The following is a 17,969-nucleotide window of genomic DNA, read 5'->3' as shown; positions in this document are numbered from 1 at the left end:
GTTCTGCTAAATTAGCTTCTCCCAGTCCTGTCCTACCTGTGCCAAATCTGACTTCCCCAGGGTCACACATTCAGGAAGTATTAAGTGTCTGAGATTATATCTGACCTCAGGTCCTCCTGACTTCAGGACTGGTGCTCTATCCACTGCCCATCTAGCTGCCCCAAATCACTCTTCTAACACTATAAAGTTTCTACTGGTGATCTTTCCCTAAAGACTCATTTGATGGTTATGATTTTCCCTTAGCAAAGATATTTATTAAGAATAATAATTGTTACTACTCCTACGTTATTATTATTAGCAACAATAATAGCAAAGGCTTATTCATCTTGGAACTGGGCAGCTGCTGCCTCAGGGTCACTGCCCTCTGTCAATGGATGATTCATACTTTGGGGTACTGCAGATTTTGTGTTGTTTGTCCTTATTTTTTGAAGAGGACCAATGACATCATTAAAGGTGATGTTAAAGTCTCAGCCTCATACCTGCCTCATTCTCATCCAATGTCATCAAAGTGGAAGGCAAAATGACATCGTACAATGTTGCTGTTACTTTGTATCATGTCCTCCTGGTTCTGCTTATTGCATTCACTATCAGTTCATGTTACAGGTTTTTCTGAAATCCACTTGCTCATATTTTTTAGTACAATCTTTTTAATTGCTTGTTTATTTAGTAAAAGATCTGGATATTTTTTTTTTACTGAACTTAAGAAGATCCAAGATTTCAAGGCAACATGGAATACTGGGATAAGGCAGCTGGTATGGAGTGTTAATTTTTTTTCCCTCTAGGTTTTATTCTTAAATGGGTTATTCAGAAGCTTCTTACCCTAACTCATTTACTACTCTACTTCTTTCCTGAGCATGAACAATGATTCTCCACCTTTCCTCATTCTTCCTTCCTTTCCATATGCACAACTTTTACTCAGATTCCCCAAAGAACGTAATTTAGGCAATATTGTTATTTCATTCATGTTCCACATTTTGTTATCCCATTTGGAGTTTTCTTGACAAAGAAACTGGTTTACCACTTCCTTTTCCAGATATTTATGGACTAGGAAACTGAGGCTAACAGAGTTTAAGGTGACTTGTCCCAGGTCACAACTAGCAAGTGATTGAAATTAGATTTGAACTCAGATCTTCCTGTCTCTAGACTCCTCTGTGACCCCATACTATAGGACACTATGTAAATGTTTATTCCTTGCATTTTCCCTTCTACATCTGGAAAGAGCTTTACAGTGGGGAAGCATTTGTTTGTAAATTTAGGATGGCTTTATTTTAAAATTTAACTTTTTATTCATTTAGCAAGCATTTATTTTTATTTTTATTTTTCCCCTATTGGGAGGAGGAGAAGAGAAAGGAGAGAAAAACCTGTAGAAATAAACATCATCAAACAAAACAAATTCCCACATTGATGGTTTGCAAAATTGGATGTCTCATTGTGCATCTTTAATCCATCATCTCCTTGTCAGGAGATGGGTACTATTTTCAACAGAGTTCCTCTAGTAGGACTTCTTAAACTTTTTCTACTTACTACCCCATTTTGCATGAGAAATTTTTGATATGTAAATATATAAAGCAAGTATACAAATCAATAAAGAATAATATAAATATAAAAATAAATAAAATAATAAATCATAATTTCACAACTTCCACATTCAATTAATAAGACCCCATTGGGGTTCTAACTCACAGATGAAGAAGCTTTGCCCTAGAATAATGGTTGGTCATTGAGATAATGAAATTTTTTTATATATTTCAAAATCATTTTTACAATGTTGTAGTGATAGTATAAATTGTTTTCCTGGTTCTGTTCACTTAATTCTTCACCAGTTCTAACAAATCTTAGGTTCTTCTGAAACCATCCTTTTCAAAATTCATACAGCATGATAATATTCAATTATAAAAGCCATTCCCCCAGTTGTTGGGCTCCTATTAGTCTTCTATTTTGAACTTCCATAAAATGAGCACTTACGTTTTTGTATACAAAAACTTGAATAGGCAAAAACAGCACTAAGGACACCTATACATTAGACCTGTTCTTTCTTTGATTTCTTTGGGGGTATAGGATTAACAGTGGTACCACTGAGTTAAAGAGTATACACAGCAGAGTAATTTGGAGGAAATTATTTTAAAATGCTTTTCAGAATGGCTAGACGAATTCACAATTTCATTAAGTGTAATTAAGTAATGTGTCTAATTTTCCATAATCCTTACAATATTTGTTATTTTTCTTTTTTTTTTTTTTGTCATTTTATCAGTCTGATGAGTATGAACTGAGCCTCAGAATGACTTCAAATTTTTATTTCTCTAATTATTAGGGATTTGGAGCATTTTTATGTGATTATTGGTAGTTTATATTTTTTCCTTTGAAATCTGAATATTGTTTGACATTCATCTTTCTTAATCCATATCAGAGAAACTTAATGTCTTCCCAGAAATCAGCCAGAGTCAGGCTAATCAAAAGTCTTTATTCTTGTTCTATTGAGCTCACCGTCAGGGGATTAGATCTAGTAATCTTCACACCACCTTCCCCTCTCAATCGCCAGGAGAGAATGCCTCAATTTCCTCTTCCTCCTCCTACTCCACCCATACACGTCACTTCCCTTTCTTTGTCCCACCAATCAAGTCAGCACGGAACTGCTGGGGAGGGTCAACCTTCAAACATGTTAATAGAGAACCGTCCAACTAGCAATTAGTCTCACATGCTCCATTATCCAAGTGCATTTGCTCAGTTCTAGCCCTTTACAGGTTTCTAATAATCTGTTTTGCTTCAAATTTTACTTTTGTTAAACATATTTGTTGAAAAAGTTTATAATGGAAATTGTCAGTGTTCTTTTCTGTGATCCTCTATCTCATTTCATTGAGAATTTCTTCCCCATTCTAGATCTTAAAAGAGAATTTCTTAATTGATTCTCCAATTTGCTTTGTGATATCACATATATCTGTCATATATCCATGTGGAGTTTATTTTGACATATGTTAGATATTGGTCTATACCTAATTTCTGCCAAACTTCTTTACAGTTTTTCCAGAAGTCTTTGTTAAATGACGAATTCTTACCTCAGTAAATATTTAGGTCATTGAGTTTATTAATACTATGTTCTTTTAATTCTGTGTGTTGGGTTCCATTGACTGACATTTTGATGATTACTGCCTTATAGTCTGTTATGTGATCTGCTACTGCTATGTCCCCTTTCTTTTCAAAATTTTTTTATTTCCTTGAAGATCTACTTCTCCAGATGAATTTTTAAAATTTTTTCTAGTTACACAAAATACAAATATATTAAGTATATTGTTATTTTTATTATAGTAACTCATCCTGCCCCTGAAAAATTAATCTCTCCAATTATTTAAGGTTATCCTGATTACTGTAAAAATTAAAGTTGCTTTAATATTCATATGTTCATATAGTTCCTTTGTATCTTGATAGTACTTGGAAGTGTTGGCAGTACTTCCATGTATTTTATAAATTCTGTAATTACTTTAAATATATATATTTTTAATCTTTTTATTCTGTTTTGTTGGTAATACATAGAAATGCAAATAATTTATATGGAATTAGTGGTAGAATTGAAATCCTACTCCTGTACATTCTACCTTCTTCTCCCATAAGTTAAAAGTTTGCTTAAATTATTTAATATAAAATTTTAATTAATTAAAACGTAAAAATTTTAAAAATTTAATTAATTAAATTAATAAATTTATTATAAATATGTTACCTGTAATTATTATAAGCTAAATTCATTAGATTAACCAAGATACTTTTAATGCTTATATGATACTGTTCACAATCTGGAAATTATCATTCTTTTACCAGAATACAGATCTACCACAGCTGGTAGAATGGCGATAACACCCACAAATTCATAGTTACCCTTTTTTTCCCTGAGGCAATTGGGGTTAAGTGACTTGCCCAGGGTCACACAACTAGAAAATGTTAAGTATCTGAGATCAAATTTGAACTCGGATCCTCCTGACTTCAGGGCTGGTACTCTATCAGTGTACCTATCTATCACCTAGCTGACCCTTAGTTAATCTTTTTTTTTAACAGACAGAAGCTATTTTGTAACATTTTCCTAACTTTCAGCTAGACTTTATTGCTTACAAAGACCCATCCCAACCCAAAGACCTTCAGTCACAACTACAAGGTTTTTTTTTTTTTTTTTGTACTTACTGCCATGAACATGAATGATCTGTTGAGATTGGGATAATGAGTAACAGCTCTGAAAATTAAAGTTCTTCATTGTTATTTTATGAGATTTTTTTAAACCTAAGGTTGAGGATTGAAAGGCAGAGTTCTATCTTGTGAAATCAGGCATAATTAATTCTAGATTTGGCACACAATTTCTTATGGGTAGAAGAACTTTCACAAAGCACTTATTAGTCTTGCTAGTTATGTGACCAATATGATAACTTTGATAAGTTAAAGGTATTTGAAAATCATATGCTTTCTTGGGAACAGTCATAACTCATAACAATTTACTCTTTCTCCTTTTAGGAAACCGTGATCTCAAAGACAAAGAAGATCAGTTTGGGAGAACCCCTCTCATGTACTGTGTGTTGGCTGACCGTGTTGATTGTGCAGATGCCCTCCTGAAAGCAGGAGCAGATGTTAATAAAGCTGATCACAGTCAAAGAACAGCACTTCACCTTGCAGCACAAAAGGTGAGGGAAAACATCCTATTAAAGCCTAAATAGTTCATGTAGTATTTATTACTGAGTTCATTTAACTACTTTGGTATTAACATTATTAGCTGTCCTACTTAGAAATAACAATCATAACTGTGGACTCATGCTTAGAAGTGTTTTAATTAACTGTAAAGTGTTTTTTCCATAGACTAAACTTTCATTACTCAGTGATGATTCAATGGAATTATATTCTGTCTTTGAACTGAAAGTATTAACATTGTTTAATGACATTTTTTCAGTAGTCAGAGAATCATAGACTTTTAGAGCAGAAATCAACTTTAGAATTCATCCAATCCAATCTTGTTTTCATAGACAAGAAAATGAATGTCTGAAGTTATTTTTAAAAATAATTTGTCCCAAATCTTACTGATTTACTAGTTGATTTAAAATGCCTTGCTCTATTCAGCTATCAACTGGACTTTTCATCATTGTAAGAAAGTAAACAATGAAAACAAGTTGTGAAAAAATAATATTGAATTATTTCTTTTTTTGGAGGGGGCAGAATGAATCTACAATTTCATTCTATGAAATTCTATGTTCTGTGTTCTATGATGATATGCTTATGCAATCCTTTGTAGTTTGAATATCTTTTTTTTTTCTGTTTTATTTATTTATTTTTTGGCAATGAAATCTGACATATTCAACTAAATTTTGGTAACTAATAGTATTGTTATTTTTTTTTACATTTATATATATATATATATATATTTTATAATATTATCCCTTGTATTCATTTTTCCAAATTACCCCCCCTCCCTTTATTCCCTCCCCCCGATGACAGGCAATCCCATACATTTTACATGTGTTACAATATAGGTCTAGGTACAATACATGTGTGTGAATATCATTTTCTTGTTACACAATAAACATTAGAATCCGAAGGTACATGCAACCTGGGCAGACAGATATTAGTGCTAACAATTTACATTCACTTCCCAGTGTTTCTTCTCTGGGTGTAGCTACCTCTGACCATCATTGATCAACTGGAAGTGAGTTGGATCTTCTTTATGTTGAAGATTTCTACTTCCATCAGAATACATCCTCATACAGTATTGTTGTTGAAGTGTACAGTGATCTTCTGGTTCTGCTCATTTCACTCAGCATCAGTTGATTTAAGTCTCTCCAGGCCTCTCTGTATTCCTCCTGCTGGTCATTTCTTACAGAGCAATAATATTCCATAACCTTCATATACCACAATTTACCCAACCATTCTCCAACTGATGGACATCCATTCATCTTCCAGTTTCTAGCTACAACAAAAAGAGCTGCCACAAACATTTTGGCACATATATGACTCTTTCCGCTCTTTAGTATTTCTTTGGGATATAATCCCAGTAGTAGCGCTGCTGGGTCAAAGGGTATGCACAGTTTGATAACTTTTTGGGCATAATTCCAGATTGCTCTCCAGAATGGCTGGATTCTTTCGCAACTCCACCAGCAATGTATTAGTGTCCCAATTTCCCCACATCCCCTCCAACATTTATCATTATTTGTTCCTGTCATCTTAACCAATCTGACAGGTGTGTAGTGGTATCTCAGAGTGGTCTTAATTTGCATTTCTCTGATCAGTAGTGATTTGGAACACTCTTTCATGTGAGTGGATATAGTTTCAATTTCTTCCTCTGAGAATTGTCTGTTCATATCCTTTGACCATTTATCAATTGGAGAATGGTTCGGTTTCTTATAAATTAGGGTCAGTTCTCTATATATTTTGGAAATGAGACCTTTGTCAGAACCTTTGTTTTTAAAAATATTTTCCCAATTTGTTACTTCCCTTCTAATCTTGTTTGCATTAGTATTATTTGTACAGAAACTTTTTAATTTGATGTAATAAAAATCTTCTATTTTGTGATCAATAATGATCTCTAGTTCTCCTCTGGTCATAAATTCCTTCCTCCTCCACAGGTCTGAGAGGTAGATTATCCTCTGTTCCTCTAATCTATTTATTGTCTCCCTCTTTATGCCTAAATCATGGATCCATTTTGATCTTATCTTGGTATATAGTGTTAAGTATGGATCCATATCTAATTTCTGCCATACTAATTTCCAGTTTTCCCAACAGTTTTTTTCCGAATAATGAATTTTTATCCCTAATGTTGGAATCTTTGGGTTTGTCAAAGATTAGATTGCTATAGATGTACCCTTTTTTGTCCTTTGTATCTAATCTGTTCCACTGATCTACCGGTCTATTTCTTAGCCAATACCAAATGGTTTTGGTGACTGCTGCTATATAATATAGCTTTAGATCAGGTACACTTAGACCACCTTCCTCTGAGTTTTTTTTCATTAGTTCCCTTGCAATTCTCGACCTTTTATTCTTCCATATGAATTTTGTTGTTATTTTTTCTAGGTCATTGAAATAGTTTCTTGGGAGTCTGATTGGTATAGCACTAAATAAATAGATTAGTTTGGGGAGTATTGTCATCTTTATTATATTCGCTCGGCCTATCCAAGAGCACTGAATGTCTTTCCAATTATTTAAATCTGATTTTATTTTTGTGGCAAGTGTTTTGTAATTTTTCTCATATAATTCCTGACTTTTCTTTGGTAGATGGATTCCCAAATATTTTATACTCTCAACATTTGTTTGGAATGGAATTTCTCTTTGTATCTCTTGCTGTTGCATTTTGTTAGTGATATATAAAAATGCCGAGGATTTATGTGGATTTATTTGAATATCTTTTTATTGGAAGAGATAATACAAGTAGATCTATCTTCTCTTTATCATCCATTAACATTACTTATTTTGCTTTAAAGAGGTTCCCTGTTTTCATTTTTTGTTAAATCTCTGCTCATTATTGACATTAGCTGATCTAATATCTTTTTTACAGATTTATGCTACTTTTTGTTACTTCCTGATTATATCTCATTCTTCCAATCTTTGGTACATATTATTTTTTAACTTAAAGTGTTTTTTTCCCCCTTCTCCCAGATATTCTTTCTCTTTTTTTCTCTACCTCATTTTTCATTTTAAGATCAAAATTTCACTTTTTAAAAAAGCCATTCCGTAGAACTTGGAATGCGATTTACAGTGGACTAAGGCTTAGAAATTGTTAGAATATAGTCTGATATTCTGTGGCTGGAGATCATAGCCAGAAGAAGCATGCATCAGTCATGCAAAGTTGTTATCGTAAGATATGGTTTGATTAGTAAATAGGCAATCAGCAAGGGGTAAGGTCCAAATTAGAAATTAAAGTTCATGCCAGAGGACTACAGTGTTAAAGAGAAAAGTAAACAGACAAGATCTAGGTCAAACAGTAAATAGTAAATGCTGGTGGAATACGGAGGGGAGGAATGAAAGAGAAATCTGACTTCTCACTAAAAGCCTGAGATAATTTGTAACACTCTCAATTTTCTAGAAACATAGTTATTCTTATATCTAAGGATAAGAGATTGACCTTCCTCATACTTTATTTATATTAGTCTCATTGGACAGCTCCCAGCTATCAGTGAGGAGTACCTTCTAAGAAGAGGGCCATCTCTCAGTGGCTACAGATATCTCACCATGGAATTATATCTATTTGATCTGTGAATTTTTTGAAATATATATATGATTAAATCTATCATTTTCTCCTTTTACTATTATAAATTCCTAGGCTGACAAGTAGGCTGGTTTTTACCTAAAATGATTTATAAAATTAACTCAGTCTTTTGCCAAGAATCCATCATTTGTGTATTATAAAATATGGTACAAAGAAACAAAATCTCAGCACCCCTAATCCTGTCTTTGAATATTATCACTTTTTCCTTTTTTGAAGATACAGAGTTTAGTTGGAAGAAGAAAATGTCCCCTATGCCCCTAAATTTTCAGTTTCCTATTCATTTGTTATTGTTATTGCTGTTTGTCCTTTGTTCTCGAAAAGGAACATGATATCAAGGAAGGACATCACATGAGGGTGAATTGGATTTCAGTGAGGGAGATGTGCTAGATCACCTGCCTCACTTTCCCCTCCAGAGCCATCTGGATCCTGGATGCAATGCCCTTTTTTAAGTCTTTAGCATATCTCAGTTTGAATCCACGCTTATTTCAGTGATTAAGGTGAGGTAGTAATTGAGACAAAAAAATATATAAATAAATTTGGGAGGGGAAGATCCTCGAGATTTCTGGCCAAAGCAGAAATGATTGCTATTTACAATCAATCTGAGTCAATCAGGACCCAAATTTAGAACCTAAAAAGGCACTAAAGATATATTCCAAACTCCTTTACACAGTATCATTCCCATATTACTAAGAAGTGAGTAATAGTGTTTGGGTTAGGTGGAACTTGACATGGATTCTATCGTATCTGGTTACACACTCCAAAAAGACTACACTTTTTCACACAACACAACCACACCTGTCTCCTTTTAGCAAGGAGTTACCAAGTACCAATGTGAATATACTTGATTCACCTACTATAGGGAAAACACCCATGTTATAATATTCCTATTACATACCTTAATTAATACAACTTATTCTCTATTCTCTATATAGTGACAATTTCTTCTACTCACTAATCATTTCAACATAGATTTTTATTCTATTCTACCTCCTTAGGATATTTTTATTTATGGCTTTCTTCCTAGATTGTTTCTTTCCACTTATGTCTTCTCAAATAAACTGATGCATAAAAAGACATTTCTTAAGGCCTAACATTTTCTTTTCTAGCAAATAAATTAGCTTGAACTTACAGCATATATAAACATTGACTACCATAGCAAGCCAGGAAAAACAGTATAACACCTGTAACCCTATAACACCGCAGTGGTTGTCAGCTTCCATACTTCCTGGGCCTCCAGTCTGAAATTAGTCATGCTTAGTTCTCCCTGGAAACTTTCCATGGTACCTGTTTTGGTATGTCTTTCCTGGGACTCCTGAATGCAACAGTTTGGTGGTAGTACTTATTGGTGCTATTTTCTGCTATCATTATTGGTGTTAATAGTTGAGATTCATTAGATATCAGATTTACCAGGTAGATATAACCTCCTCATTAAAACTCAACTTTGTCCTTAATATTCTAAAATATCTCAATTAATTTTTTTTGCTTCATCATTACTTAGGGCACCTGTGTTCATTATTTAGGCCCTAGCCTAGGAGGTCTTAGCCTATGGTCCTTGAACTTGGAAAATAAAAAAAATGTTAATAATTTTATTTCAATATTATTGGTTCCTTTTGTAATCCTCTGTGTTTTATTTTGTTTATTTAATTATATTATTTTGGGAATAAATGTATGAAACAGAAAAAAGGTTAAAAACTGGTCTAATATATTACATTTCTAAAATGATCAAAAAATAGTAGGGGATCTTTGTTTTAATTCTGTATATACTAGGGAATAAGTCTACATTTTTTCCATTGCAAATAAATACTTTTTACATGAACTAATTCATGATTGTGGAAATCTTAATTTATAATCTAATTAAAATAATTTATCTCATTACTACATTTTAGAGTTTTCAAAAAAAATTTTTTTTGGTCAGAAAAAAAAAAAACCCTCTTGGTCTAAGGCATCATGTGAGGTAGGACCTCTTCTTGGTAATACTACTTTTTTGATATGTGCCTTATTAGTCCACAAAGTAAATACTTGTTCACTTACTATGGTCTGTAGGACTTCATGCAATGAAATGACCATCTTGCAGTGATTTAGTAGTGAACTTTCATATGTAATCAATCGTGTGCATGTATTATAAAGGAAAGTGAACAATGATTTTGTCATTGACATGATTATCCATTGGATTATTATTATAATTTTATGTATCTATAATTATTATATATAAATGTATAATTTAAATATAATAATAATGATTAATAAAAGAGTTTATTAATTAATTATTAAAAGAGTCAGGTACCAGAAAACATTTCTTGGAATGCAGGACTGCATTTGGAATTTGATACATAAGATAAAGATGAAGGTTTTGTCTTTTTCCATTAAGATGGCATCTATACCACATGTAATCTGGAGCTTTCCTCTTAGGCAATGAGTAGAATTGAAATGGAAACTAGGAAGCTTGGTAACCATCATGAATTTGACCATTTTGAGTGATCTTTAGGGCTCCAAGGATTCTGTACAAGACAGTTTTCTATCTTTTCAGAAAGATAAAGAAAACTTTTTATTTGACTTCTTGCCTTTATATTAAAAAAAATCAAATTAAAACTCAAGAATTTTGGTGGGGGGGGGAGGAAGAAGAAAAGATATTAGCACACAGTTAAGTGCATTTTGGTGACGATATCTGGATGAGTCTACCCAAGAACAGAGAAAAACATTATGTTTAGGATGCTTTAACTAGTATTGAGATAACAGAAAAAAATCTCAAGGAAATAGTGATTCAATATCCATAAGAGCATCAGAATTTGGCTCAGACCACTTCTCAGATGGAAATATAGAGTTGGTATTCCTTGATGCTTGACAATACATATTCTCCACAGTCAATCTGTATTCTTCTCTTCCAATGCTTTTGTAAAGAACATGCTAAAGAGTTATCACAGCGTTTATGATCCCTTCCCCACTAGATGTATCTATCTATATGTAAGTACTGCAAGACAGGGTGCCTTGTTGATTTATTCCTTGCATGGATTTAATTGCCAGACTCCTCAAGAGACTTATTCAAAGAATGTCTACCATGTAAATAGTAGGATAATCTTAGTAATGTAAAAACTCCCTGACAGCAGTTATCTTCATTTGCTACCAGTGTTGTTCCAAGAGAATCAATAGCTCTTACAAGAAATGGGTCATTTGTTTCCTAATGTTCAGGTATCCTCTTATCTAAAAATGAGAGCATTGAGAATTTTTAGTATATAATTGCAACATTTGGTTGCTTGAAAATGAGCACATTTTTATGATAATGACATTATTATTACTAATATCACAAAAGCAAAGGGATGTTTTAAATTAAGCATAGTGGAAAGAATGTTCTTCATCCTAATCCTTCTCAACAAAGAAATTTTAACATATACAGAAATATTTCTATTTATGAGGATCACCATAAGAGAATTTTGAAATGCAGGAAAAACCACAAGGTAAAGGGTATAGAGAACTGGACTCAGGATCAGGAAGACATAGGTTTAAGTTTCCCTTAACTTAACGGCATTTACTGATTGCCTAAACTTGGGCACTTAACTTCTCACTTAAGTTACTCTGATCTCAGAAGTTGCACCAGTCTTTAGACACTAAATTGAAGAGCAGCTGCAGAGACAAGTAGGGGGAAAAGTGGATGGAATGCCAGGCCTAAAGTAAGGAAGATTCATGTTCTTAAGTTAAAGTGTGACCTCAGACATTTACTAGGTGGTGATCCTGGGCAAGTCATTACTCCTGTATACCTCAGTTTCCTCATCTATAAAAATGAGTTTGAGAAGGAAATGGCAAGTCACTCCAATATCTTTGTCAAGAAAACCCTAAATGGGTTCATGAAGAGTCAAATACAACTGAACATTATGCAGATCTGCATTTATACAAACAGTTGTGGTTTTTGGTTTGTTTTTTAATGGATATTTTCTTATGTCATGTTGAAATCATAGGTCTGGACAGATGGGGGGGGAATCATCACATGGTATATATTCCCCCTTACAAAAACTTGAAATGTGGAAATGTTTCAGTATTCTAGAGGATGTCCTCACCATTTTGCTAAAGTAGAAAAAAAAATAGAAAGTATAGTTAAGTAAAACAGTTTGCCCTTAGCATTTCAAATTTAGTCATTTATATTTCTTTCAGTGTTCATTCTAAACCAGAAATGTCAAAATTTTGCCCACAGTTAAACTCCTGAGTGTAGCCTAGACCAGATTAAAATGTAATTTGAAAATGTTAAGGAAAATAAATATCAATACAGTTCAATATTGTGTTAATTTGAGGTTTTCTAAACTAACATATAGCCTACAGGATCTGTTTTCTATTTGAATTTGACACTATTCTTCTAAACAATTTTTTGGCTCGCCAGATTTCACCTCCTTTCAGTGGCTCTATGCTTTCATTAGGCAGGTGTACTATGTCAGTGATGCAGATTACAACCTCTCTACACTTACTCATTCTATGAGATTCTTATTCATATATTTCCAGCTGCTCTCCATAGGGGATTCATCCAACATGCTGAAGGCTTTCCTCTGATCCTCCTAATATCTTCAGGATAGAGATGTGGATAGCACTTTGTCTCTCTATTAGTTATCTCTTATGTTAAGAGAAGAGCTAATTAAAATGGCTCTAACCAAAGGAAACACTTAGGAAAATATTCTGTATCTACTTCCATGCCTGCCTGAAGTCCTGCCATTATCAATCCTGTTTTCCTTCTTTTTTTCCCTTTTCTTCATACATATATATTTTTATATATATCCTTGTAAATTTTGCTCTGTATTTCAACAAATATCTTTTCATATTTCTTTAAATGCTTTTATTGTACTATTTTACATTAAATATATTATACTAGTTGTGATAATATATTAAATTATATAAAAATATATTAAATAATTAAATTGTCTATTAAATATAGCATAATTTTTCTATGTATTCTCCACTGTTAGGTGTAGGTTGTTTTCTATATGCTTTAAAACCTTAAAGTCATCTTGACAACATTATTGTGTCCAAGTTTTAAAAAAATGAATGTAAAGTGTTTATTTTTCCCCCAAGATTAAACAAATCTTAAAGTGATAAACATCTAAATTTATTTAAATTGAAGACATTCACCTTAAAGGCTCTTTGTAAAATAAAGCTTCTGTTTATAAAAAGGTTTTCAAATACTTATCATTTTCCCCCTTGTTGTTCTTAGATTTTGGGAATCAAAAGGATTGAAAATAACATTAAAATGAGTTAGCAAATTCAACAGGAATATTAAAATGATTGTACATAATAGAATCTGAAGCAGACATATCTGATTAATTGAAAGATTACAAAAAGTCTTTTTCATTAGTTGACTACATGAAAGGAGACTAGCATTAAAATATTATATTACTAAATTTACTAGTTACGTATTATGTATTATAATCAGCTATGTTTGTTAGGTCACTTCCATATAGTTACTTCTTTTGAATTTATTTTTTATTATAGTAATTTTCAAAATTTTCCTCATTGTTATTTTTTAACTACTGATCAGATTTTCTCACCTCTAACCTGAGCTTTTAAGTGTATTCATTTACTTCAGTTATATAGTTTTCACAGAAAATAAACATTTATTGGGGAGACACCTCCATCAACTAAAAGATGACACCATTTTGCTTTTTAATGAGGCATAATTCCTTTGGGTTCAAAAGTTCAATTGTAAGTATTTTATTTGATGGGGGAGAAGAAGTTGGAGGAAGTACTTGGGGATGGGAGCCTGGACTTGACAAAAGTCCACTTTAAAAAGATCTAGGAGTTTTAGTGAACCTTGAATTTAATAAGAGCCAGCAGTGTGTAGTGACTAGGAGGAAGAAAGCTAATATATTCTTGGACTGCATTAATGTACTCTAAACTGTTAAGACTACTTCTGCAATATTGTGCCCTATTCTTTATTTTAAAACAGGGATGGGGAAACTGTATAGCATGTTAGAATAAGACTGCCATCCTGAATCATCAGGGAATAAAATAATCCAAATAGTTAAAAGAACTGGGAATTTATTTTAGTAGAAAGATGTAAGGGGAAAACCTAGACACAGTCTTCAACTATTTGAAAGACATTATCTTTGTGTATTTCCAGAAGCAGAATGAAAACATAAAAACTAAAATAGACTTTGGCTCAATATTTTTTAATGGGACTTTAAAAAGCGCTCTTTTTAAATGGAATGTTCTTGCTTTGAGGGGCAATGAGCTTTCTTTAATTGGGAATGTTCCAAAGGAGTCTGAATGACCATCAGTCAGAAAGGCAAAAGATACCTGTGGGTGGGGAACTAAATTAAAATACATCTAAGATATTTCAAATGCTAAGACCATAATTCCATAACTTCACTGTTAGATATACCATTGGTTATTTTATATTTCATACATTTTTAAGAAAATATAAATTTCTTAGTTTTTAAATCAGAATTCCTGTCTTATTAATGAAGTATGCCTACCTGGAGAAGATAGATTAATTATCAGAGTTCCACAGATAAGACACAGAAATGCTTAGAGTCAGTGTCACTGTATCAAAGGTGGCTTTGAATAGCACAGGAGATAGTGTTGGAAGACCAGAGCAGGTAATACTTCAGGAATTTAATTTCTCTGTCTGTTTCCTCATCTATAAAATGGAGAACATAATAAGCACCCACTTCACAGAGGTATAGTGAGGACCAATAGAGAACACATAGGTAAAGCACTTTCCAGACTTTAAGACCTATCTAAATCATCTTCACCATCACCATCCAATCCCCTACCTTTTTTCACTTTCACCACAAGAGAATAATGAAACTAGTTGCAAAAACCATAACTATATCCTTAGTCCTGTTTTCTCAAATCCAGTCAATCTTTGACATAAACAATTTTTTTTGCAAAATTGGAATAATAGAGAAATGAAATCAGATAAAATATAATATCAAAATAACTTCATTTACTTCACTTTTTTCAACTTAATGTTTCCCAAGAGTCTATTATATGCAAAGCTCTGAGCTAGGCACTAGGGTAAGATATGAAACCAAGGAATTTATGAAATTCATAGTCTAGTGGAGAAATAAAACATATGCATACATATTTAATTCATATATCAGATTGCTTTCTGTCTTGGGGGAAGGAGAGAAAATTTTGGAACAAAAAGTTTTGCAAAGGTAAATGTTGAAAAGTATCTTGGCATGTATTTGGAAAAATAAAATACCATTAAAAACATATGCATAAATATGTGGAAAGAGCAAAGGAATTGGAGTTAGATCTAAGCCTGTTCTTTGTCTCTCACATTTCCTAGCTATTTGACCAGAGGCAAATCTCTGAACCTCAATCTGTACTTCCTAAGGTGCTTGTGGAGAGATTTCTTTATAAATCTCACATTGATATATGATTGTGAGTTGATGGTATTATAGTTATTAGTAATATCAGACAAAATGGATCTTGGTAAATTGTTTTTTTTTTTTTCAAGTACAAACAAGACTGTGTATGGTCTGATTCTGTAAGAGGAGAGGGCATTTGAATATGTTCTAGAAACATTTTAAACAAATCTAATGCTAAGATAGTATAGGAGAGAATATTCCAAAGATAAGAAAGACCATGAATGAAAATTTAGTGATGATAAAGTGTTGGAAATTGGAAAGTTTAGCACAGTATATTCAGGTTGGCTTGAAATCCTAAAGATGTGATAAAATTCAAAAGGTACATTGGCACTAGATTATAGAAACCCTTGAATGCCATTACTAGAAATTTGGATTTTAATCAGTTATTAATAATAAGTCACTGAAACATGAGTAGAGGAGTGATGTAATGAATCTTGTACATCAGGATGGTTAATATAATGGACAAAAAGTAGAGTAAGACCCATTAGAAGGATACTATAAAAATTCATTGGGGAGTTAATGAAGATATATACTAGAATGGCTACAATTGCAATCGAAATGATAAATTCAAGGTTTATTGATACTAAATCCAAAATTGTTTTTGTCCTCTGGAAATTACATTAAATTATTGCTATCACTGCAGTTAACACAATAATGACTACATGTTGAAGATACCATTATCTTTAGTTTTCTCCATAAAATTGGAAAAAGTGAAAAGTATTTGCATAAAACCAATTCCCACATCTTGTTTTATATATATAATACAAAGTATACCATCTATATGTTTAGTAAAAACCAAGAGTGTGTAATGACTAGGAGAAAGAAAGCTAATGTATTCTTTAGACTGCATCATTTTCTGAGAAAATTTCTTGTCTAGTATAATCCCTGGGGTCTTTTCTCCTTAAGTAGTTATTCTATATCTTAGTTTATTTTTCATTTTTAGATTTATAATATTCATTATGTGCCTCTCTAATGACCATTATTTTTCTTCCTGGTTACTTAACAATAAAATTTATCTTTCAACATATTGGCCATCCCATTTAATTAGGTATGTGACCTTAGTGTATGTGTTCTTTATACTTTCATCAAAGTCAAAGGTGAAAATAATAAACTCAATACCCATCCTAACACAAATTTTGTCTCTTATGTTTTCCCTCTTAACGTTTATTGGGAGACCCATCAAATTCCATGTTATTTACACAGAAAATGAGCATTATTATGTTAGAAATGAAATATTGTGAATATCAAAATATTAGAAATTCAGTTTTATTAGTACATTTGTCCATTTTAAAAGCATATTTATGTAAAAAACTCTGAAAGGTGCTAGAGTTTTGACTGTAATTATTGTAAATGGAGGTTTATTTCTCTTGTTCAGACTTGTATAAGCAACTATGAAAATGGTACCTATGAAAAATAAAATTATTCTTAGCTTATTCAATGAGTTTACCTGATTTATTTTTCATTTAACATTCTTAATTTAATCTCAAAAAAAGCAATCAGTCATACTTCTTTCATGTCTTTTCACAGAAGAGACTAAATTATCAATGTTTTTGCCCTAGGTAAGTCCAATCCATTTCTATGAATTCCACAAATGTGTTTCTTCATTAATAAGGACAAAAAAACTTCATTGGTCTTACTAAGTATATTTTAAATCTTGAATAGGATTTTAATCTCCCAGGAGTTTATTCATTTAGTTTCAAGAAGATTAATGCAACTCAATTAGAAAATTTATCTCATATTGGATATAAAAATTAAAGAAGCTTTAGGCTATAGTGGATTTTAACCTAACATTCTCCACAGAAAAAAATTCCAAACTAGATTCAGCCATCAATTCTATGAAAGCAGAATTTTCAATTTCCTGGGACCATCTTAAAAGTTTGGAACCAATCAATGAAAGGTTAGAACATTTCTGAAACATTTTATGGAAAATTAAGGACTAGATTATACTATTAATATAATTTTTTTAAATTTCCTAATTCATGAAAAACCCCTTCCCCTTCCCAAGCTGTAGATGAAAACTCTCTTGACCACCATCAAATATCAACTGCAAAAACTTGCATTTATAAGGCTCCTAACCTCAACATTTAATCAAAACTACTTTCTCTTAAATTACTAATAACTTCTTAATTGTCAATTCTAATGGCTTTTTCTCAATCCTCATTCTCCTTGACAATTTTGCAGCCTTTGATAGGGCTAATTATCCTCTTCTCCTTGATAAACTATTCTCTCTAGATTTTCATGACACTGTTTCTTTTCTAATTGCCTGACTGTTTCTTTTGTCTCCTTTGCTGTATCTTTATCCACAGTATGTCTGCTAAAAGTGATGTTCCCCTAAGTCTCTGATCTGGGCCCTCTTCTCCTTCTATAGCAATTCATTTGAAAATCTCATCCTC

General features: G+C 32.3%; 1 protein-coding gene across 4 annotated transcripts in view; it reads left to right on the top strand.

The window, feature by feature from the left end:
• Positions 1 to 17,969, top strand: part of INVS (inversin) — a 271,870-nt gene that overhangs the window by 31,965 nt on the left and 221,936 nt on the right. For all 4 annotated transcript variants that reach the window (XM_074280074.1, XM_074280075.1, XM_074280072.1 and 1 more), the window contains one exon: positions 4,492 to 4,658. In XM_074280074.1, the coding sequence (XP_074136175.1) occupies positions 4,492 to 4,658 (167 nt within the window). The remainder of the gene's footprint in view (positions 1 to 4,491; positions 4,659 to 17,969) is intronic.

Source organism: Sminthopsis crassicaudata, chromosome 1, assembly GCF_048593235.1.
Source record: "Sminthopsis crassicaudata isolate SCR6 chromosome 1, ASM4859323v1, whole genome shotgun sequence".
NCBI classification, from domain to species: domain Eukaryota; kingdom Metazoa; phylum Chordata; class Mammalia; order Dasyuromorphia; family Dasyuridae; genus Sminthopsis; species Sminthopsis crassicaudata.
Note: the sequence above shows the minus strand (reverse complement) of the source record. Positions and strands in the feature narration are given on the sequence as shown.